Here is a 23,876-nt window from a genome sequence, read left to right as displayed (position 1 = left end):
TTTCCAGGTCTGAGCCTTTAGCTAGGCAGATCAGAAATATCAAAAGATCCTAGCATTTAGATCTAGCTAGAAGAGACCCTAAATATCCTTCCGTCCAACCCCTTTATAATGAACAGTTTGTGAAGCAATTATTATAGTCTACAAAAAAAGAAACGTTCCTCTTCCTTTCTTCTTTCCTTCTTTTCCTCCCTTCTTTCCTTTTCTCCCCTCCTCCTCCTCTTTCTCTCTTACTTCCTTCCAACACCTTTGGAGCTCAAATATTTGTTAGATGAGTGAATCAATAACTTTTCCTTCTGCTCCGGGTTAGGGTGTGTATAACAAAGGTATTTGAGAGGCCTGAGGGCATGATTTCCCCAGGAATAAATTAAAAGGAACTATGTTGAAACGTGAACGGAGGCACTCTCGGAAACACCCCAAAAGACTCTTACAGCAAACACTTTCCAGGTAGAGCTTAGCTTGGAGGGGCCAATGCTCTTTGATGTCTACGTCCTTTATCAGACCATCCCAAGGTTGGTTCTGCGGTGGCAGTTTCAGCCAGGTCCATCTCTGTGGAACGAGTCCACCTCTGGGGTTTACCTGGCACCTTGACACCTCTGGTGCGCGCCGCCTCCGGGACCTTGGCGCAGGTAAGCCCGAGGCCACGCCGCCGCGGAGGGAGGAGGAAGCTTTAGAGCCACTTCTCGCCTCTCGGGGGCTGCCCCCTCAGTCCGCGCGCTGGGCCCCTCCTCCCCCCCAGCGGAGGGGGGCGGGCGGCGCGAGCCGGACGGGGGCGGGGCAGGGGCGGAGCGCGGCGGTCGCAGCAGCTTTGGTGGCGCCGGGGGCGGCAGCGGCGGCGGTGTGACGGCTGGGACTGTGGTGGAGTGTGGTGCGGGTCGGGGAGCGCTGTGGGCCTGCTCCGCCGTCGCGGACCACCATGGCCACTTCTCCCGGCGGCGGCGGCGGCGCCTTGGGGGTTTCCTCGCTAAACTTCCCGGGCTTTGGCTTTGACTCCGGACTGGAGATCAAAACTCGCTCGGTGGAGCAGACCCTTCTTCCGCTAGTGTCGCAGGTAAGATCGCGTCCCGCGCGAGCCCAGACCCCCCTGACCCTCTGACCCGCGCGCGGCCTCGGGGCCCCCTTACCCCCCTCTCGGGCCCCGGGGCCGCAGGGCCCGGGCGCCGGAGGCAGAGGAAGCGGGCGGGCGATGGCGGCCGGCCGCAGAGAGCGCGGGGGCGCCCGATTCCTCCCCAAACTCCGGAGGAGCCGAGCAGAGTGGGAGGGCGGCGTGACTTTTGTCCATCCCGCCCGTGTCTTGTCTCCTTAACGGTCTCCGAGAACCCCGCACACTGTGTCGTGTGTGTGTGGAGGGGAGGCTTCCCTGCTGGAGCGGGGGCCCGCCGAGCCCTAAAGTTTCCTGTGGGTCTCTCGAGTACGCGAGACTGGAAGGCACGCAGCCCTGCAGCCCGGGAGGGCGGGCGGGCGGGTGGGGGGCCGCAGGCAGCGGCGGAAGGGAGGGGAGGTGTAGGCGGGGAGCCCCGGGCTACGGGATCTGCTGCCCAGACTTAGTGAAAGTGGTGAAATCTTCCTGTTAGTTCTGTCTTTTTCTTTGTGTGCCTAGAGGGCAGGCAGCAAACCGCAAGCCAAAGATGGTAATCACCCTGAAAGGTACACCCCAATGGCATAAAATAAATGTATAGCCCTTGGAAGAGGTGTGTGTGTATGTGTGTGTGTATGTATGTATGTATGTGTGTATGTATGTATGTATGTGTGTTTAAGGGGCCATCTTAAAGTGGAAATACATTTTGGGGGTACTGCGCAGGTTGACCAAATGAATGTATGTCCCTTGGAAGAGTGTGAGTGTGTGTATTTGTTTGTGCGCGCTTAAGGTGCAGTCTTAAAGCGAAAAAACGTTTGGGGGGCACTGCGTAGGTTAACAAATAAATGTATATCCCTTGGAGGGGTGTGTGTGTATGTCCGAACGTGCGCGCGCGTATGTGTGTCTGTGTCTGTGTCTGTCTGTGTGTGCGCGCGCTTGCGCTTGCGCTTAAGTTGCAGCCTGAAAGTGGAAATACATTTGGGGGCGGGGGGCATCCAGCATGTTGACCAAGTTTTAAAAAGGAAATCTAGATAATAGGTAAAAGGGAGGGTAGAGTGTGGAATGGTTTGAACTGAAAGAAAATGTGCTTTGTGTATCTCTTTGTTATTTGAGTAAATATGTTTTAAAATTCAGATTTTAAAATTCTGATTGCACTTTTTTTACTTATTACTTATTGTCTTGGCAGTTGCTTAAGGCCTCTGAATATTCAGAATAATTAAATTCTGTTTAGCTGTCCAAACATATTTATCATACCTGGTACATTTTGTAAACTTTACCAAAGAAGGTTCTGTCTACCCATTTCTCTTAATCTCCAAATTTCTCAGAGTAGTGATCTTTTGTTTTCTATTTACTACTTGGTTTTTCCTTAAGTTTCTGTAATTTGGCTGCCATCCTCCTGTGTCTTTGAAACTACTGCATCTAGTCGTTATTGATTCTTCCTGGCCAAATCCCATACATAATCAGCTGTCTTGACCTTTCTACTGCCTTTGCTAGTGTTGACATTCCTTCTTTATTGAAACTCTTTAGACTTTTAGCTTTCTAAAGGTAATGCTGCTGTATCCATTCTTAGATTTCCCTGACCTCTCTTTCTTTGTCTTCCTTCCTTCCTTTTCTTTCTTTTGTGATCTCCCCCCCCCCATAAACTATCTTTGAACTCCAAGGCTTTAGTTTGGGGTCCTTTTCTCTCCTGCTTCCACACAGTGCCTTGGGGAATTTCACAAAAATGCGTCTGCTTACTTAGTAGACACTAAATACTTTGCTCCTTAATTTACATCTTCAGCTTAGCCCTTTCATGCTATCTTTTTAGTCTACTTGGATGTCCCTTTGACATTTTAAACTTACTGTGGGTGGTATCTTTATCCTTTCACTTTGCTTACTTAGTTGATACCAAATACTAATGTTGCTCCTTAATTTACATCTTCAACCTACACCTTTCTCACTGTCCTTTTACCCTACTTGGATGTCCCATTACCATTTTAAACTTGTTGTCCTCAGTATCCTCATCCTTTCACCATCTTTTATCACTAACTCCAGTCCTGAAAGCTTAAAATCTCTCTTCGGCAAGTTCTCTCTCAATTCTTCCTCCCCACTTTTCTGTTCATAAACTATGACTTAACACCTACATTAGATTGGAATGGAAAGGGGGGCTTGGTTGAGAGTCTTTAAGACCAAACTGAGGAGTTTGTATCTGATAGCATCATATTGGCTACTATAGGTTCATTAGCAGGGAGGTGATTTGATAAAACAGTATCTGAAGAAAATTTAATATAGCATCTCTTATAAGAAGGATTATGTCCTGGAGATGGTAGAAGCAAGAGCAGTAGTACTGTTAGAGAAACAAGACTTAGAACAAGTTGGTACAGGCACACCCCACCCGATGACATGAATTGATTCCATAAAAACAGGACACTAGGCAAAACATCACAAGAGACAGTGCTATAGCAACAATGTTATACGATGGAGATATGTTCCAGGACAGCCAAGATTTAAACTTAAAATAAGTCTTTACAGAGACTTGAGACCAATAAGGAATTGAAACATTGATGCAGTATTAAGAGAAGTTAGAGATAGTAGGAGATGGATAACATTGGGGCTAACTAAACTTGGCAGGGAGAAAGAGATAGTTGTGGCATGAAAAAAAGAGGTAAAAATGAGAGCTGATGCTACTGTGGCCACAGCCACTGTAGGCCCAGCTTATCAATAGCAAAAAATTGAAGGAACTTCAAATTAGGGTTTTTGTACTTCCATTTCCTTTGTCTTGGCAGGAAAATGAGCCCTGCACTGGAAGGGGACAGAGGAGCAAGAACATCAGTAGAACCAAGCACCTTTGCAGTATTCCCCTTTCCTTCCCTAACCACCCCCTTCTCCAGTTGGAACATCATTATTTGATGGAAGGAGAGCCTCAGAGAGACCACACTACTAGGTATAAGAAGTAGTCAAGTAACCATGGCAGATGATTTAGGATTTTAGGGCTTAGAACTGGAAATGGCATTAGAAATATAGTCTAGGGGGCAGCTAGGTGGCGCAGTGGATAAAGCACTGGATTCAGGAGGAACTGAGTTCAAATCCAGCTTCAAACACTTGACACTTACTAGCTGTGTGATCCTGGGCAAGTTACTTAACCCTCATTGCCCTGCAAAAAACAAAACAAAACAAAAAAGAAATATAGTCTAACCCTTTTATTTTACAAGTGAGAAAACTGAGGCCCAGAGGGCAAATAACAGCCAAATAGTAAATGGCAGTCAAATTTGAACCCAGGTCTTCTTAATCCAAATTCAGTACTCTTTTCCCTATGCCATGTTAAATATTTTGGGAATGCTGAATGTATGTTGACATTGTCATAGTGTCCCAGCAGGTTCAGAATATAGAGAAATCTTTCAATTAATAGACCTACCGTTTCCAGTTGATTTATAAAGCAAGAAAGTGATGATCCAGTTTGAGTCTTAAGTGCTTAATCAAACATTTTATCAACTGGGTTTCCTAACATTGCAGTGGGATTTGGTTAGCATGTTTGTACATATTATTGTTATCATTTTTATTATTTTGAGATCGAGTCTCCCTGCCTTACCTCTGCTGGAAGTATAGCAGCCACTTGGGCCTGGTTCAAATACTTTTTATTTTTATTTTTTTGCAGGTCCTCCTGAATCCAGGGCCAGTGCTTTATCCACCTAGCTGCCCCTCCAAAACTTTTTAGCTTTAACTTGCTCATAAACTGGGTTGCCCCTCCTTAGACAGCTTGCTAACCCTCAGTTCCAAGGAGCTCAGCATATTAGTGACAGGCTTAATGTGGACGCCAATTGGTTTTAGCTCAACTGTAGCTCAAAACTCCAGAATTCGAGGAATCCATCAGCCTTAGCCTCAGTCCCTGTATTCCCACATCACTGGCTGATTAGCATGTGTTGCTGTTTCTGTTATTCTTAACAATAATGCTAGTATATGACATAATACTTTAAAGTTTACAAATTTAAGTGATGTTGGTTGAGTCAACATTTTGCAAGCTATACCTAGAAGGCTTCAAAGGCCTAGAAAATTTTAGAATGTAGAAACTTAAAGCTGGAGGGGTCCCCAGGTTAGATGATCCAACCCTCTTGTAAAGGAGGAATCTCTTCTAACATTCCTAACAGTTGGTCATCTAGGCTTCACTTCAGCACTTCCATTGTCAGTAAGCTCACTAATTATTTGTTGTTGTTGTTCAGTCTTTCAATTGTGTCCAACTCTTCATGACCCCATGGTCATACTGTTCATGAGGCTTTTTTTCTTGGCAAAGATACTGGAGTGGTTTGTCACTAATAGGGAAGTTTTTTTCATTGTTGGGAAACTCTAATTGTTAGAAAAGTCTTATCCCACCTTCCTGTAACTTTCACTCTTGATCCTAATTTTGTCCTTTGGAGCAACATTGAATAAATCTTCCTTTCTCCATGACAGTCCTTTAGATATTTGAAGGTAGCTATTCATTCAACAGGTACTTTTTGAATACCTACCATGTGGCATAATGGATAGAGGGCCCACCAAGGTATAATGAAAACTTGGATTCAAATTCTGCCTCTGATACTGAGCAAATAAATTACTTAACTCCTGAGCTTTAGTTTCTATAACTGTAGATTGTAGACAGAATTGTCTACTTCAAAGGCTCAACTGAAATAATGTATGCAAAGTGGTTTGTGAACTATATATATATGTGTGTATATAGACATATCTGCATGTATATATCTATATATATGTCTACATATAGATGTGCCCATTGTTTTTTGTTTTATTTTTATTTCTGCACAACTTGTAGTTTCAGGAATTTCTGGCATGGAAACTCTCTTCACCTGTACAGACCATTAGCAATTTTTCTAACTTATAATTATACAGAATTGCATGTGGCACCAAGAGATTAAACTATTTGCCCATAATTACATAGCGAGTATATATCAAAGGAAGGAGCTGAATCCAAGTCTTCTTGGCTCCATGACCACCCCTTTATATCATGCTGCTTTTCATAAATGCCAGTTATACTCATAATAATCATATTATTGCCATTTGTAGGAAGATACTATGCTAGACATTATAGCTATTGTCTCCCTTTATTTTGGGGGGGGGTGTCTCTTCCTCAAGCCAAATATCCTTGTTCTTTCATTCTTTCTTTCTTTCTTGGTCAGGGCAGTGAGGGTTAAGTGACTTGCCCAGGGTCACACAGTTAGTAAGTGTCAAGTGTCTGAGGTCAAATTTGAACTCAGGTCCTCCTGAATCCAGTGGTGCTTTATCCACTGAGCCACCTAGCTGCCCCCTATCCTTGTTCTTTCAACTCTTCCTTTCACATCAGCCTTCCAGAATGAAGTCTAGCTTATCAGTGTTTCTCTTAAAATGTAGTGTCTACCTCCAGAGAAAGAACTGATGGAGTCTGAATGCAGATAGAAGAATACTATTTTTCACTTTCTATATTTTTTTCATTTTTGTTTCCTTTGGGTCTGTGTCTTCTTCCACAACATGACTGATATGGTAATATGTTTCACATGATTGAACATGTATAACCTATAGCAAATTGCTTACTGTCTCAGGGAGTGGGGGAGATGAATGAGGGAGAGAGAAAATTTGAAATTCAAAATATTTGAAACTAAATATTTTAAATTGTCTTTACATGTAACTGGGGAAAATAAAATATTATTTTTTTAAAATGTAGTGTCCATAATAAACATTACTATTTTACATATTGTTTGATCAGTGCAAAGTACAGTAGGTATATTTCTTACTGCCCTGTGAACACTAAGATGGGTTTAATTCATTTTTAAGTAGTACCATCTCACTTGTTGGCCAATATTGAGCTTGTGGTCAACTAAAAAGCCTAGATAAATTTAACATGGACTGTTGCCAAGCAAAAATTCTCTTCTAGCTATCCTATATTTTTGAAAGTGATTTTTGAATCTAGCTTTTAGCCCCGATAAATGTAATCTTTGTAATTTTGACCCAGTTTTGAAACTTTTTGAAATCATTTTTTGAATAGTACTAAATTTGGAGTCAGAGGACCTTGGTTCTCTCAGTCTCTGCTGCTTAGTACTTGTTTGATTTGGGACCAGTTACTGTACTTCTCTGGGTCTCAATTTCCTCCTCTTACTAGATCAGGGATCAGTCACTACCCTTTTTCTGTAGGGCCATGAGGTAGAAAGGGTTTTTACAAATTTAAATGAGGTGTTATTGTGTTTAAAAATGTAAAAACCACTGGCACCACACACCAGAATGAGCTTTGGGGCAGATTCCATCCTCAGGCTGTAGTTTGGTAACCCTTGCACTAGATGATCTGTGGTCTTTTCCAACTCTATGATCCTATGAATACTGATTTTTGTCATCTGTTATATTAGCAGCAATTCATGTGTGAAAAGACCCAAGGATTTTATATGACTTTGTACAAATTTAATATGAGTCATAAGTTTGAGGCAATTGCTTATTAAAAACTAATGTAATCTTGGGCTGTATCAACTCAATTCAACAAACATTTATAAAATGTCCATCAAGTACAGAACATGATGTCTATGATAAAAGAGGTAATAGTCCTATAGTACTCTGTACTACTCCGGCTACATTTAGAATATTGTATCCATTTCTGGCTTTCATACTTTCAGGTGGGATATTAACAAACTAGACTGTATTTGGAATGCAACCAAGATAGTGAGGGATCTAAAAACTATGTCATCAGGGAAAAGTTGAGAAAAATGGACTGGATGTGAGCTGTCATGTAGAGGGAATGATTTTTTTCTATTATTTCAGAAGACAAAACTAGGACCAATATGTGGAAGTTGCAAAAAGGTAAAGATTATTTGTGTGTGTATGTGTACACACACACTTTTAACAATTGGAGCTGTCCAACAATAGATTGTGCTGCCTCATCCAGTAGTGAGCTTCTCAATATTGGAAATGTTCAACCAGAGACTACTACCTTTTATGAGTTATTCTTTCCTTGAAAGAGTACCACCACATTGTGAAGGAGACTGGACTAGATAATCTCTACATTTCCTTATAATTTAATATTCTATAATTCTGTGATAATCAGTTGAATAAAATTAGCATAGTTTCTGAAAGGAAAAATAATATCACTCTAATTTTTAAAGTTCTTTGGAAATGATGAATAAGTATGTAGACAAGAAGAACTAATGACTTTATTCAGATTTTCAAAGATCTTTTGATAAGAATTCATGCTAAAAGTAGCTTTAAAGAAAAACAATTTTTAAAGAAACTGAGTAACCATGGTTCGCCTTGGGTAAACAATATACTATTATATAGTAGTAGGGATGGAGAGAGAAAGAGACAGATGTGAGATACATTTAAAAAAAAGACTCAGCAAAACTTAGTGATTGGTAAATGGAGTCAAATATGAATCTGTGATGCCAGTTTAAAAAATATCAAGTATTTATATAACATTTTAAGCTTGCAAAGTGCTTTATATATGTTGTCTCGTGTGATTCATGTTTAAGTCCGGAAACCATTAAGAGAAAAAGGAGTCTACCGTGGGAACTAATTTTGGTGGATCAGAGTTCATTCATCAGATATTTATTATATACCTTCTTTTGTACAAAAGGGGTGGAGAAGGAGTGATGTAGTACAACCACTGATCAAGGAAAATATGCTTATTTGTATTTCAGCATATGCCGTGTAATTAGCAGTATACTAAAGGAAAGGAAAAGGGGGAGGAATTGTTGGTGGCTGGGGAGATATTTAATATGCTTCCCCTGGAAGAGGGAGAAAAGGATGTTTCTCTACAATACCCCATTTGTGCAGTTGGTAGTTAATAATGTTTGAGGAGTCAAATTGAGATTATGGAACTAAGGACTATTTTGGGAAAGAAGTCTAGAAACTTTTTTCTCTGAAACAGATGGAAAGATAGGAACACTTGGGCCTATTAGCCCCTATCTCTTCAGTCTTATTTTCTTAGGTTCATAATTACAAGTATCATTAGAAAAAAATCAATGGGTCTTTTATTTTTTCAAAGATAAGCTTAGATTAATAAAAGCAATTTCCCTAAGCAGTTCAACAACCCCTTTTCTTCCTTCTTTTCAGTTCTGGACCTGGTTCATTGCTCATTCACAGTGTCCAAGATGAACTGAAGGAACTCTGGGTCATTCAGCTATGTATCACAGACTGGGAAATAAACATTCTTTATCCGCTTGGTTTTTCTTTTGTGGAAAATTAGAATGAATGCTTTCAGATAATTATGGTTCTCCTTTGGGAGGTTCTGGATGATTCCTGAGCCTCGTGCCAGTCAATGCCTTTTCTTTTGTAAATATTCTAGCTCTGCTATATGGCTGTGAGGCATGGGATACTGTAGTATCCAGTGAATTCAAATTGATGGTTACCAGAAAGGCAATAGAGAAATAGCTGGTGGACATTAATAGGCATTACCAATTACAAAGGAAAAGCAACATCAAGAATGTCATTAGAGATCTGTATAACCAGAAAAGAAGATGGCCTGATCAGGTAGCTGGTGTGAGGGGTGACCAGTGGGTGATCTTTGTGCTCCATTGGCATCAGCTTAGTGTCAAAAACAACAACAAAAAACCTAGAGGAAAGACTTCAGCTTGTTGGTGGTTTGCCAGGAACAAAAGACGCCAATATGAAGGGCTAGTTGGCTTGATGGACATCGGTGTGGCAGAATAGCCTGCTTCTTTCCCTCAAGATCTATTTAAATAAATAAACATTTTATTGACCCTGCATAAAGGTAAAAGATATGACATTAATTTTATATCAATTGGAAAATGTTCTCCAAATCCAGAAAAAAAACACTGTGGAATCTAGATGCAGATCGAACCATACTATTTCTACTGTTTTTTGTTGTTGTTGTTGTTTTTCTTTTTTAAGGTTTTTCCTTTTTGCTCTGATTCTTCTCTTATAACATGACTAATGCAGAAATATGTTTAATGTGATTGTACATCCATAACCTATATCAGATTACTTGCTCTCTTGGGGAGGGATGGAGAAAAATTTGAAATTAGAAATCTTATAAAAACAAATGTTGAAAACTATCTCTAATGTAACTGGAAAATAATGAAATATTTATATGGAAAAAATAAAATAAAAAAAAGTTTAAAAAATTTATATCAATAAAATATGTCCTGGCTACTTCACTCTGATGATCCAATACTAGGCTAGAATTTAAAATTCTACATGAATGAATAGTTACCATGACTTTTAGACTATTTTAAATATCAGAGCCTTTGATCACAGTCATTTCACTATCAAACTCTCTTAAGTTCCTATAAAACAAATATTCTCAATTGTTCATTAAAGTACAAGCTCTGTACCTTAGCTACTACTCATGATGGTATTAAGATTTTGTTCCATGACTATTCACTTTAGTCATGTCACTGAAGTAGGTGATTAAAAATGAAATCACTGGTGAAAAGTTCCAGAACTAAACTTGTATTCTCACCCATATAGGCCAACCTATTTTAAGCTGGGGCCATTTCCTGCAGCTCTAGAGATATTATTTTTCACAGAAGAAAAAAACAACACCCTTGTATCTTTTCAAGCATTTGTAACAAATATACCCCCACATAATGTTGCAACAACCAGGGTCATTTTTTTCCAGTGGCATCATTAGTACCCTATAAATAAAGCCCATTCTAACATTGTAAAGCTTTGACTGTAACCTTGAGCCAGTTCTCTGAAATGCAGATCAGTTAGTAATGATGTAAGCAAGCACTCCAAGGCATTTAACTCCTCTACCAGTCTACTTATCATCATCAAACTCCTTAGAATTTGTGCATAAAACATTTTTTCCTATAGAAATAACTATGGAGATTCATGATCTTATAGGGAGATTCAAGATTTCATATAGAGAGTATCCTAGAAGTCTTAGTGCAGTTTTAAGCTATTAAAGGGAAAGCTGTTAAAGTTTTAAACTGCACTAAGATTTTTGGGACACACTCTATAATCTTTTCCTATTCTACTGTGTATATGAAAAGTGTTCTCTTCTTCTGTTTAAGATCAGAATTAAATTAGTTGTCACCATGACATTGTTTTGGCTAATGTATTTTAATATAATCAATAAATAATGTTAGGTTGTACCTCTACTTGATTGGAACCCTAGAGTTCTGCACCATTAGCATAGAAGAAGTATCTTTTTTTTTTTTACACTTAGAACAAATGAAGAATTTAATTTATTGAGTTTATACTTGTTACGTTTTTTTAAAAAAAAAATTTTATTTTTTTTCAATCAGCAAATATCCATTTCCTCCCTCCCACTCTAATGCCACCCCCCTCCCAATTCAGAATGAAAGAAAAACAAAACCCTGGTTATATCCAAGTATAGTCAAAGAAAACATTTCTGCATTGGCCACATCCCATAAAACATATCTCATTCTGCATTGAACGTACCTCTCTATTAGGAGGTGGGTAAAATGTTTCATCATTAGTTCTCAGGAGTTGTGGTTAGTCATTATGCTGATAAAGAGTTTCTAATTCTTTCAAATTTGTTTGTCTTTGTCATATTGTTATTATATAAATTGTTTACCTGGTTCTGTTTACTTCACTGCATGAGTTCACATAAGTCTTCCCAGGTTTCTTTGAAACCATCCATTTCATCATTTCTTATAGCACAACAGAATTGCATTACATGTACATATTGTAACTTGTTCATCCATTCCCCAATTTATGAGCATCTCCCTCAGATTCCCATTGATTGCCAAATCAAAAGAATTATTTTTGTACATCCTTAGTGTGTTTTTCTTAGGATTAACCTCTCTCTCAATCCACTTTCCTTCTAATTCTCCCTTTAACCTTCTCCCTTTTGAAGAAAATGTATTTTGGCATCTAACTCTGTGTGTATTCTTTCCTACTTTGACCAGTTAAGATGACAGTGAGATTCAAGGGTCAACAGCTTTCTCATTTGTATATATGGTTATTTGTTCACCCTCATTATGTGAGATGAAGAAGTATCTTTAATCTAAATAATTATTAGGATAAGAGTTACCAGTTAACTATCTTTAACCATAAAAAACAATCTCTTTATATCCTTTAAAGAACATCTAATTTTAAGAAAAACTGTATAATATTACATCATCTAGGATGTTTGCTGTGAAATGTATTTACAGATAGCTGAAAGAGTTGACCTGATAGATAGGGTTAATTAAATGGTTAATGCCTACAAAATCCAGTCAACTTTATTTTGATGTAGTTGATGTAATTCAGTTTCTTTTTCTGGCAATAATTAACCTACAATTCCATCTGTCCTATTCAGAATGGGGGGGGGGGGATCAGATTTGAAGTTAGCTAACAGGACTAGTGGTTACTTAATAAGTGAGGTAGAACCAAAGTGGGAAGAGACTGAAATATGACATTTATCAACATGGCATATTAGAAATGGTAGTCCATAGAGGCCTGATGAAATACCAGAAAGACTAGAGAAAGAGGTAGAAGGTCACATATTGTAGCTCCAGTTCACAAAATGAAAAAAAAAAAGCAGTTCAGGGCACTTGGTTTGCTTGGTGTCCCAGTAGGATGACATTTTTTTTTTAATGCAGGCAATAAAGTTCTCCCCTCCTAGGCCTTGAAAATCCAGCTACCAAGCATCATATACCTGAAGGCCAGGACATGTTATGGGATCTGTACCAAATGTTGACATTTAGGGGTTTATGTTGGAGGCATGGTCCTTCTGTCTGTAGCCCTTCCATTTAATTTAATGCTGGGATTCTCCCTTTCATGATGAACTTTCCCTGGGTTTTAACTAAAGAATGAAAGTCAGGATTGAGATGGGCTGATGAAATATGAAATGTGCTAGCAGCAAGCCAGGCTACAGAACTATAGAGACTTAGAGCTTATGGAGCAGGAGGAGAGAGAACATTGAAGAGTAAAGTAGGTAACTAGGTCTCAGTGGGGGAAACCACTGGTGGGCTGTTCTGGTTAACAAATCCAATACCACTATTATGGTATCCCGGACATAATTTTGTGACAAAGTCCAGTGTGATGTTTAAAATCTAAATGTGGGTCCTAACCTGCCCTCCCCCAGTTTTTTGGGGAGAAGCTGGCTAAAATCCCTGATAAATTCAGCAAGAGTTTAGGCTTTTGTATTAGAAGTTAGTGAAGAGAGAGTTGGTATAGCCAGAGAGAAACCCTTGCTTTTTCTAGCAGCCCATGTGAAGTCCCTCACAACGCCAAAGTCCTGGACGGAAAGGGGGGCCCTCCTGTTCTCCATCTCCTGCCACCAAGCCAGTTCTGGACAAAAAGGGAGAGATCCATCGAGCCAGCCTCCGCTTCCTACTTCCTGTCTCCCTCCCCAAAAAGGGAGGTCTTTTAAGCTGATCGGTTGAGGGTCCTCTCCTGCTGACCTCAGTAGTCCACAGCCTCTGAGAACAACACCCCACTCAGGGCTAGTCAGGCATGGTCTCGATTTAATCATTCTTAAGTAGATATTCAGTCAGTTTCTCAGTCTCACCCAATTATTCTAAATCAATCTTCAGGTGGGGCCCCTGGGTGTCGGCCAAATCCCATTATTTTATCATACCAGTGACACTGAATGCTACAGTCCCTAAGAACTGACTAGAAGTTGTAGATAGCCCATAGCTTTTCCTCCCAAGTGCTTCACTCAGGGTAGGTCTCATACTTTATTTGTATGTATATGGTGATATGACATCTAACCCATGGCCACTAGAAATTTTAAAATGATCAAATGAAATGTCTTGAATATCCTAATGTACCTTGTCTACACTTCATTTTGGCATAAGTAGATCTCCTCCTGGCTATGTATAAATGAATTCTTCCATTTATAATCCCATGCGAAGTGTGGAAATAGAGTTGGTTTTCAAAGTAAACATCTGGATCTGAGTATAGGAATCCTGCAGTTGCAGCTGCCACACAAAGCCTGTTCTGCATAACTATAAAGATTTTGGCATGCAGAATAGTCTTGCTTGTGGCAGTGGATTTCCTCTTAGACTTCAGAATCCTAATTATTAATTCAATCCATTGGCACATTAGTTCTTATGTCTTGGAATGCAAAAGATTCTGAAATCAAACTAGCTAAAAAGAAATAGGATTTACCAGGCCTGAGTCTAGTTTTCAGACCAGTGTAAAGCTTTCAAGATTCTGTTGATATCTTTATGTGATGGTAGACTTTCCTGAAATAATGCTTTGGGAGAGACAGTCACCAATCAGGGCAATGAGATTTCAGGGCAGAAAGGTAGTTGGTGAGATGTCTGTAGAGTAGCAGTTATTGAGTACCTGCTATGTATCAAGCATTGTGTTAAGCACTAGGAATTCAAAACAACCAAATAGGAAACATACAAAACAGCACATTATGGGTAGAACATAGAGTGTATGAGGGGAAATAATAGTAAGAGCTAACATGTATATAATAGTGCTTTAAAGTTTGCAGAAATACATACAGAATCTCATTTGATTTTCACAACAACTGTGTAAGATAGTTGCCACTATTATTCCATTTTATAGATGAGGAAACTGAGGCTGAGAGAGTGACTTGTCCACACAGCTCTTCTGAAGAAGAATTCAAACCCACGTCTTCTTGACTCCAAGTCTCTCTCTTTCTAGAAAGATAGAATGGAGCCTCATTGTGAAAGACTTTATATATATATATATTTGGTAAGGCAGTTGGAGTTAAGTGACTTGCCCAGTAAGTGTTAAGTGTCTGAAGCCGAATTTGAACTCAGGTCCTCCTGACTTCAGGACCAGTGCTCTATCCACTGCGCCATCTAGCTGCCCCATTGTGAAAGACTTTAAATGCCAAACAGAAGAGAATGTGCAATCAAAGACAATAAATCATATCATCAGTATAAAGGAAAGTATTCACCTACCTGTTTAATGCAGAAAGATATGCATCATATTTACTTAGTTTGTATCAAGCTTTTGGAAATAGATGGTTTTATTTCTGCCATTTAACAGTGAGATTATATCTGCCATGAAATCATTCCTGTTTATTTTGATTTTAGCAGTTGTTTTTTTTTTATATGGATTCCAAAAAAAACATCAGTTACCCAAGAACTATATTAAATCTGGACAATTTGGTTCATGGCCATTGAACCAAAGACCATAGCTAATATGCAAATAGCCTAAAGTTGTTGCTAACTCTTTTTAATGAGGTCTAACAGAATGGATCGAGTATTGGACTTGAAGTCAGGAAGACCCGAGTTGGAGTACTGTCTCAGACCCTACCTGTGTGACCTTGGGCAAGTCGATTTACTACTCTCAGCCTCTGTTTCCTCATCTCTAAAATTGGGATAAAAATAGAATCTATTTCACAAGATTGTTGTGAGGATCAAATGAAATAATGTTTATAATTTGCTTTGTTAACCTTAAACTCTTATATAAATGCCAGCTCTATTGAACAGTAGTGGAATGTTTGTTGCTAAATTCTCCTTTCTCATGGATATTGTATTGGGAAATAGAATCCTGCTATTTATTGAAGAGAGAAACTGGCATATTGAAGGGGTTTTTTTTTAATTTTTTTTTTAGTGAGGCAATTGGGGTTAAGTGACTTGCCCAGGGTCACAGAGCTAGTAAATGTTAAGTGTCTGAGGCCGGATTTGAACTCAGGTACTCCTGACTCCAGGGCCGGTGCTCTATCCACTGCGCCATCTGGCTGCCCCTGAAGGGTTTTTTTTTTAAAAACACACTATAATCATTTTGGAAAATTTAACTTCTTATTAAGAATTATTGATAGATTTTATTTTTATTATATCTTATATTCTGAATATATCCCTTCTTGCTCCCCCATGCAGTGAACCATACCCATAATTATCTACTTCTTGAAGGAAGGGAGGGAAATACATTTTCATATCTCCTTTCTGGGGTCAGAGTTAGTCATTATAATTACACGATATTCAGTATCATTTTTTGTTCTTTCCATTTACATGCAGTTGTATGTATTGTTTTCTTAGTTCTTCACTCAATTTATCTAAGTCTTCCCATGCTTCTGTGAATTTTTCATATTTGTCACTTCTTACATTACATTAATATTTCATTACATTTAGGTCCCACAATTTGTTTATCTATTCCCCAGTTAATTAGCATCTACTATGCTTCTAGTTCTTTGCTGCCACAAAAAGTGCTGCTGTGTTTTGGTATTTGTGGGACTTTTTTTTGTCCTTTACCTCCTTGGGTTATAAGGCATAGCTTTTTTTTTAATTATAAAAATGTTTTATTATTTTCCAGTTACATTTAAAGATAGTTTTCAGGGGCAGCTAGATGGTGCAGTGGATAGAGCACCGGCCCTGGATTCAGGAGTACCTGAGTTCAAATCCGGCCTCAGACACTTAACACTTACTAGCTGTGTGACCCTGGGAAAGTCACTTAACCCCAACTGCCTTACTAAAAAACAAACAAAAAACAAAACAAAAAAAAAATAAAGATAGTTTTCAACATATGTTTTTTTATAACATTTTGGGTTCCAAATTTTTCTTCCCTCCCTCCCTTCCCTCCTCCCTCTCCAAGACAGAAAGCAATCTGATATAGGTTATACATGTACAATCACATTAAACATATTTCTGCATTAGTCATGTTGTGAAAGAAGAATGAGAACAAAAGGAAAAAACCTCAAAAAAGAAAAAGAAAACATAAGTAGAAATGGTATGGTTCAATCTGAATTCAGATGCCATAATTCTTTTTTCTGGATGTGAAGAACATTTTCCTTCAAGAGTCCTTTGGAATTGTCTTAGATCATTGTATTGCTGAGAAGAACTAAGTCTATCATGGTTGATCATCACATAATGTTGCTGTTGCTTTGTACAGTGCTCTCCTAATTCTGCTCACTTCACTCAGCATCAGTCCACTTAAGTCCTTCCAGGTTTTTCTGAAATCTAAGGCATAGATTTTTAAAGGAAGGATCAACAAGGTGATTAGTTTATAATTTTGAGATAATGGAGCATTTCTCTTTTTTAAAGTACTTTGGGTCTATTCTATTTTATTAAATTAGCATTATTATAATTGTAATTATATCATATTAATTTTATTAATACAATTCATTAAGGTTGATTGGAAGGTCTGGATTTTTGTACTTGGGACAAATTAAAAAGACTTATGGCAAAATTTTTTTCTTAAGACATCTTTAGTTTGATTAGTCCACAAACATTTCAAGTTATTAAATATTCACTTAGCACCCGTGATATGCAAAGTACTGTAGAGTATCTAGAATTATTGACTCCTACTTATAGGTCCTGCAGTCAGTTTTGTACCTCATCTTTTATGGCTCCAGACAGAGTACATTGCATTGCACAAGTAGTGTTCACTGAATTACATCAAAGAAACTCTGGCTTCCATTGTTAGCTCTCTTTTCTCTCCAATTCTACACCTCAGATCCCTTCAGAATTAATCCTCATTCTCTCTAGTTTTGTGCCAGTCTTGGAGGAAGCATTGGTCCTTTTCTTTGCTAGGTCCATCCTTCTACTTGTACCCTTGATCTCATCTTTTCTTTTTTTCCTCCAAGAGCTTTCTCTTTTGATTGTCATAGTAAGTACTGACAGAGACTATACATATCCCCTCTCTTTATAATCTTTTATCTCTCTTTATCCATTGGCTGCTTCTCTAAATACAGATATTCTCAGATTTCCTCCATCTTTTAAAAGCTTCACTTGACCCACTTCTTCTCTCAGGATATCAACTTTTATTTCTCCTCCTTTTCATAGCCAAACTCCTAGAAAAAAAGTATCTATTGGTTGCCTTTGCTTCACATTCCACTCACCTTTTCAGCACTTCAGTCTGACTTCTAACATTGCCATTGCACTGAAACTGTTATCTCCAAGGTTACCAGTGATCTGTTATATGCTAAATCTAGTCACCTTTCCCAGTCTATAATCTACATATCCTTATCCTTCTCAGCCATGCTGAAACATTTGACACTGTTCTTTTCTTATTCCTGGATATTTTCTCCTCCTTACATTTTTGTGACTCTCCTGGTATTCTCACTTGTCTAACACTCTCTTGATATACCCTGTGTGTTGTTACCTTCTCTATGAAAATCATACTTATTACTTACATTTATGTAATGCTTTGAAATATGGAAACACTTTCTATGTGTTATCTCAATTGATCCTTAACACTTTCCATGTATTACTTCAATTGATCCTAACAATTCTATGACGTTATTGTTGGTCTCATCATATAGATAAGGAAACTGAGACTTGGATTGAGTCACTTAGCTAGACAATGGATGAGCCCAGATTCAAATGTCCGCTGTCCTGATTCCAGATCTAACAGTCCGGCCACTATACTATACTCCCAATCTATAATCTACATATCCAGCCCATATCTCTCCCAAACTACAGTCCCACATCACCAAATGCTTACAGGACATTTCCAGTTGAATATTCCATAGACATTTCAAATTTCAAAAAAGATAAATTTGTAGGACTGTATAACCGAATAATTTTCTCTCATTATCTTTCTTACTTTTCTATTAGAGAGTGTCCTAAAATATGATCCCTGGAAGTTGAACCCAAAACCTTACACTGAAATCTATAGGGATTCAGTTTTTTCTTAGAAAGATATAAACTTATTATTAGTCCAAATATAGGCTACCTGAAAATATTATCATCACTCCTAAAATGAGGTTTCTTGGAAAGGTACAGATGATGTATATGAAGGTAGATACTGAAACACATAGGTCACACTTGTGTTTTATACAAATCAAATTTATACAACCATCAATAAACAAATACAAAACAGCATATATTTGGACCAATGTAGTTTAACTAATTTCAAATTGTAGTATTGTCTTGATGCTTCCTGACATTTGTTTTTCTGATAAAGAGACAGCTTGGCTAGTTCTCTTCTCCTCGCGGCCCCCCCCCCCCCCCCGCCCAAGGCAATAAGAAGTTTCTTTCAAAAGAAAGTGCTAGTCATGAACAAAAATATTTAGAGCTGCTCTTTTTTGTGGTGGGAAGGAATTGGAAATTGAAGGGATGCCCATCAGTTGGGGAATGGATGAACAAGTTGTCATATATGAATGTAATGGAATACTATTGTGCTATAAGAAACGATGAGCAGGCTGATTTCAGTGAAACTTGGAAGGACTTACATGAACTGATGCTGAGTGAGATGAGCAGAACCAGGAGAACATTGTGCACAGTATCAACAACATTGTGTGTTGATCAACTGTGATAGACTTGACTATTCTCAGCAATACAATGGTCCAAGATAGTTCCAAATGATTCATTTGATGGAAAATACTCTCCAAATCCAGCAAAAAAGGAACTGTGGAATCTAGATGCAGATCAAACCATACTATTTCTACTTTTTTGTTTTTGTTTTTTGAGGTTTTTCCCTTTTCCTCTGATTCTTCTTTCACAGCATGACTAAAGCAGAAATATGTTTAATGTGATTGTACATATATAACCTATATCAGATTGCTTGCTGTCTTGGGGAGGGGGGAGGGAGGGAGAAAAATTTGAAACAAGCAATCTTATAAAAACAAATGTTGAAAACTATCTCTACATGTAACTAGAAAATACTTTTATGATTAAAAAAGAAAGTGTTAGTAAAGTGCTATCAGATTTTTAGATTTTCTGTCATAAAATGAATTCTCATATCTTTTGCAGACAGATTATATTAAAGTCAGACAAGAAGGTTAGATCAGGAACTTTATTAAAAGCCATTTCCAAACAGATAAGTGGTCAAAGGATATGAGCAAACAGTTCTCAAAAGAAGAAATGCAAGTAATCAACAACCATCTAAGAAGTGCTCAAAATTACTACTAATAAAAGAAATACAAATTAAAATGACTCTGAGGTTGGCACCTATCAAATGTGCAAAGATGAAGAACATTCTGTATGTTGGTATATATGTATATATATATATATATATATATATATATGCACATTAAAGTTAACTGGTAATGGCAAAGGGAAATGCTCCAACCAATTTGAAAAATAAGCTATAATTAAGCAAAAAATTAAAAAATAAAAAAAAGACTAGATATGATAGACTTGATATTATTGAATAGAAATTATATAGAGTATAGCAGTTTAAAAATATGATACCTTTGCAAAATTTTATCATATATTGGGACAAAAAGAGCTCATAACCCATTCCCCAATTGATATAAATGATCAAAAGATATAAACAGTATTCAAATAAAGTAACCAAAGCTATCTATAGCCATATGGAAAAAAATGCCCTAACTCACTATTGATTGGAGAGATGCAAATCAAAACAATTCTGGGGTACTACCTCATACCTATTAGATTATCTAATAGGACAGAAGAAGAAAATGACAAATATTGGAGGGGATGTGGGGAAAATGAGACATTAATGCACTGTTGGTGGAGTTGTAAACTGATTCAACCATTCTGTAGAGCAATTTGGAACTATGCCCAAAGGGCTATAAAACCATGTATTCTCTTTGACCTAGCAATACCACCACTATGTCTGCATCCAAAAAAGAGATGAAAAACAAAAAGGAAAAGAACCTATATATACAAAAATATTTATAGCAGTTCTTTCTGGTGGCAAAGAATTGGAAATTGAGGGGATGCCCATCAATTGGGTAATGCTTGAACAAATTGTGGTATGTGATTATGATGTAATACTATTGTGCCACTACTAGGTCAGTATCCAAAAAGAGATAAAAAAAAAACCCAAAAAGTTGAATTCAAAGTTGAGAAGATGCCCATCAATTGGGGAATGGCTGAACAAATTGTGGGATGAGATTATGATGGAACACTATTGTGCTATAAGAAATGATGAGCAGGATGCTCTCAGAAAAACCTGAAAAGACTTACACGAGCTGATACAAAGTGAAATGGTCTGTGTATAAAGTTACAGCAATATTGTAAGATGATCATCTCTGGATGACTTAGCTATTTTCAGCAATACAATGATCCAAGAGAACTATGACGGACTTATGATGAGAAATGCTATCCAATCCCCACAGAAAGAACTGATGGTGTCTGAATATATATTGAAGCATAATTTTAAAAATTTTATTTTTGAGGTTTTTTGTCTATGTTTTCTTTCACAGCATGACTAATATGGAAATGTTTTGCATGACTACATATGTATCACCTATATTGAATTGCTTGCCTTCTCAATTGGGGGTGGGGGAGGAAGGAAGAGAGATAATTTGGAACTCAAAGTTTTAAAAATGAATGTTAAAAATTGTTTTTCCATGTAATTGGGGGAAAATAAATTCCTAAATAAAAATTTTTAAAAGATAACCAACATGGTGTTTTTCTTCTTTGAGGTTATTTCTTTTTGCTCTTATTCTTGTCTTATAACATGACTAATGCAGAAATATATTTAATGTTATTGTACATATATAACCTATATCAGATTACTTGCTGTCTTGGGGAGTGGGGGAGGGAGGGAAAAAATTTGAAACTAGTAATCTTATAAAAACAAATATTGAAAACTATCTCTACATGTAACTGGAAAATAATAAAATACTTTCATGATTTTAAAAAAAGATAACCAACAAAAAAGAGCTCATAACTAAATGCAGAAAAACAGGATTATTAAATTAATCCTTTACAGACTATGGAAAGCAGCATTGCACAGTTGATAAAAAAACTGGCCTTGAAGCCTGGAAGAATTGTGTTCAAATACCCCTCTCAGTGTACTCAGCAACTCTCTAAAATTCTTTAAGCTGTGGAGGAGCTTCCTCACCCAGAAACTCCCACACTAATAAAATCACATATCTGTTCCTTCTCTCTTTATAGACCACAATACAACAAAAACTGTAATAAGGAGGAGAAAAATGTACAAAGGACTCAGAGCTGAATGGAGACTAAATAATGCTATCCTAACTGTAAAGTGGATGTAAATAATGTTAAAAAGAATTGAAACCTATCAGCAACCATATAAGATTGCCCCAAATCAGTAATAATAAGGGAAATGCAAAACAAAAAAAAACTTGAGATTTCACAACAAAAGATAGAAATAGCCATTCTAAAAACAATTTGGAATTATGCTTTTAAAAAATTATTAAAATAATCTTAATGATATGGGGTTGGGACATATCAAGGAATTTGGGACTGTTAAAGTTTAAACTGGCCAGCTAAACTAAAGGATGGACACACCTTGAGAAGTAAGGAAGATATGCCCATGAGACATGGCTGCTGCCTGATCAAAGCCAGGGGACTGAGATAACTCCAGAAGTCAGGACTACCACCTCTCATTCATTTCCCCACCCTCAAAGGAAACTTTCCATTGTCAGGTGGTCATCCCATCATCCATCCCATCTACCATCAATAAAAGCTTTTGCCTTTCTTCTGTTCGAGAAGATAGGTATCTCAGAGAATCATGTCTCTGAACCATAGCCCCTTGAGGTGAAGTCTTTGACTTCCCTCTTGATCCCTTTTTCTAGCACCTAAAAAAAGAGTATTTTATTATAATTGAATTGTGTGGAAGAGAGGATATAATAATTTTTTTTTGGCAGGGCAATGGGGGTTAAGTGACTTGCCCAGGGTCACACAGCCAGTAAGTGTCAAGTGTCCGAGGCCGGATTTGAACTCAGGAACTCCTGAATCCAGGGCCGGTGCTTTATCCATTGCGCCACCTAGCTGCCCCGAGGATATAATTCTTTAAAGAAGAATACCCAAGGATCCCCATCACCTATTTCCCAGGGACATTACTCTGACCCAGAGATTTCACTGCTAGACATATATTCCACAGTTGTAAAAGACAGAAGGATTTCATGTGTGCCAAGACATTTTTAATAGCACTTTTTGTACTTGTAAAGAGCAGGAAGCAATGTATTTATCCATCAATTAGGGAATGGCTTAACAAATTGTGATACATGAATATAGTATTGACTGAGCTGGAAGAAGCTATGAATGAGAAGAATTCAGAGAAGCATGGATAGATGGAGAGTGAAGTAAGCAGAACCAGGAAAATGGTATAGATAGAGACTACAATAATTTAAATGGAAAAGACCAAAAAATGAAATAATGACCAAGCTTTTTTTTGGAGAAGAATTGAAAAATATACTTTCTTCCTCTTTTTTGTAGAGGTAGGGGACTAAGTTGTAGAATATTTCACACAATGGCAGGCATGATTGGTATATCAGTTTTGTTGAGCTGCCTTTAAATTAATTTTTTATTCTTTGCTATAAGTAATGGCTCACTTGATAAAATAATCAAAGCTCATATGAAAAAATGCTCTAAATCACTATTGATCAGCAAAATGCAAATTAAAACAACTCTGAGGTACTACCTCACACCTATCAGAGTGTCTAATATGACAAAAAAGGAAAATGCTCGATGTTGGAGAGGACATGGGAAAACTAGGATGCCAATTCACTCTTGGTGGAGTTGTGAATGGATCCAACCATTTCTGGAGAACAATTTGTAACTATGTCCAAAGGGCTATCAGACTGTGCATACCCTTTGATCCAGCAATACCACCACTAGGTTTCTATCCCAAAGAAATGCAAAAGAAGAGAAAAGGACCTATTTGTACAAAAATATTTATAGTAGCTCTTTTTGTGGTGGCTAAGAATTGGAAATCAAAGGATTGCCCGTCAGTTGGGAAATGGCTAAACAAGCTGTGGTATATGATGGTGATGGAATACTATAGTGCTATAAGAAATAACAAGCAGGATGATTTTAGAAAGGCCTGGAAAGACTTATACGAACTAACGTGTAGTGAACAGAACCAGGAGACCATTGTACACACCAACAGTAATATTGTTTGATGAAAGAACTGTGAATGACTTAGCTATTCTGCGCAATACAATGATCCAAGACAATCCCAAAGGACTAAAGATGAAACATACTATCCACCTCCAGAGAAAGAACTGCTATTGAACACAGACTGAAGCATGCTATTTTTTACTTTCTTTCATTTTTTTCTTTTGTTTGGGTCTTCTTATTGTAACGATTGGAAT

General features: G+C 37.8%; 1 protein-coding gene across 2 annotated transcripts in view; it reads left to right on the top strand.

Moving 5' to 3' along the window:
• Positions 1-328: 328 nt before the first annotated feature.
• CTNNAL1 (catenin alpha like 1) overlaps positions 329-23,876 on the top strand; it is a 97,101-nt gene continuing 73,553 nt past the window's right edge. The window contains exon 1 of one of the 2 annotated variants that reach the window (XM_043983052.1): positions 329-626. Coding sequence is in view for 1 of the 2 variants with exons in the window: in XM_043983043.1 (XP_043838978.1) it covers positions 914-1,048 (135 nt within the window). In the remaining variant the exon portion in view is untranslated. Of the gene's footprint in view, positions 627-815; positions 1,049-23,876 lie in introns of those variants that run through there. The other variant, XM_043983043.1, reaches the window with a different exon arrangement.

This window comes from Dromiciops gliroides, chromosome 1 (genome assembly GCF_019393635.1).
Source record: "Dromiciops gliroides isolate mDroGli1 chromosome 1, mDroGli1.pri, whole genome shotgun sequence".
In the NCBI taxonomy this organism is placed as follows: Eukaryota; Metazoa; Chordata; class Mammalia; order Microbiotheria; family Microbiotheriidae; genus Dromiciops; species Dromiciops gliroides.
This window is presented reverse-complemented; position numbering and strand designations above follow the sequence as displayed.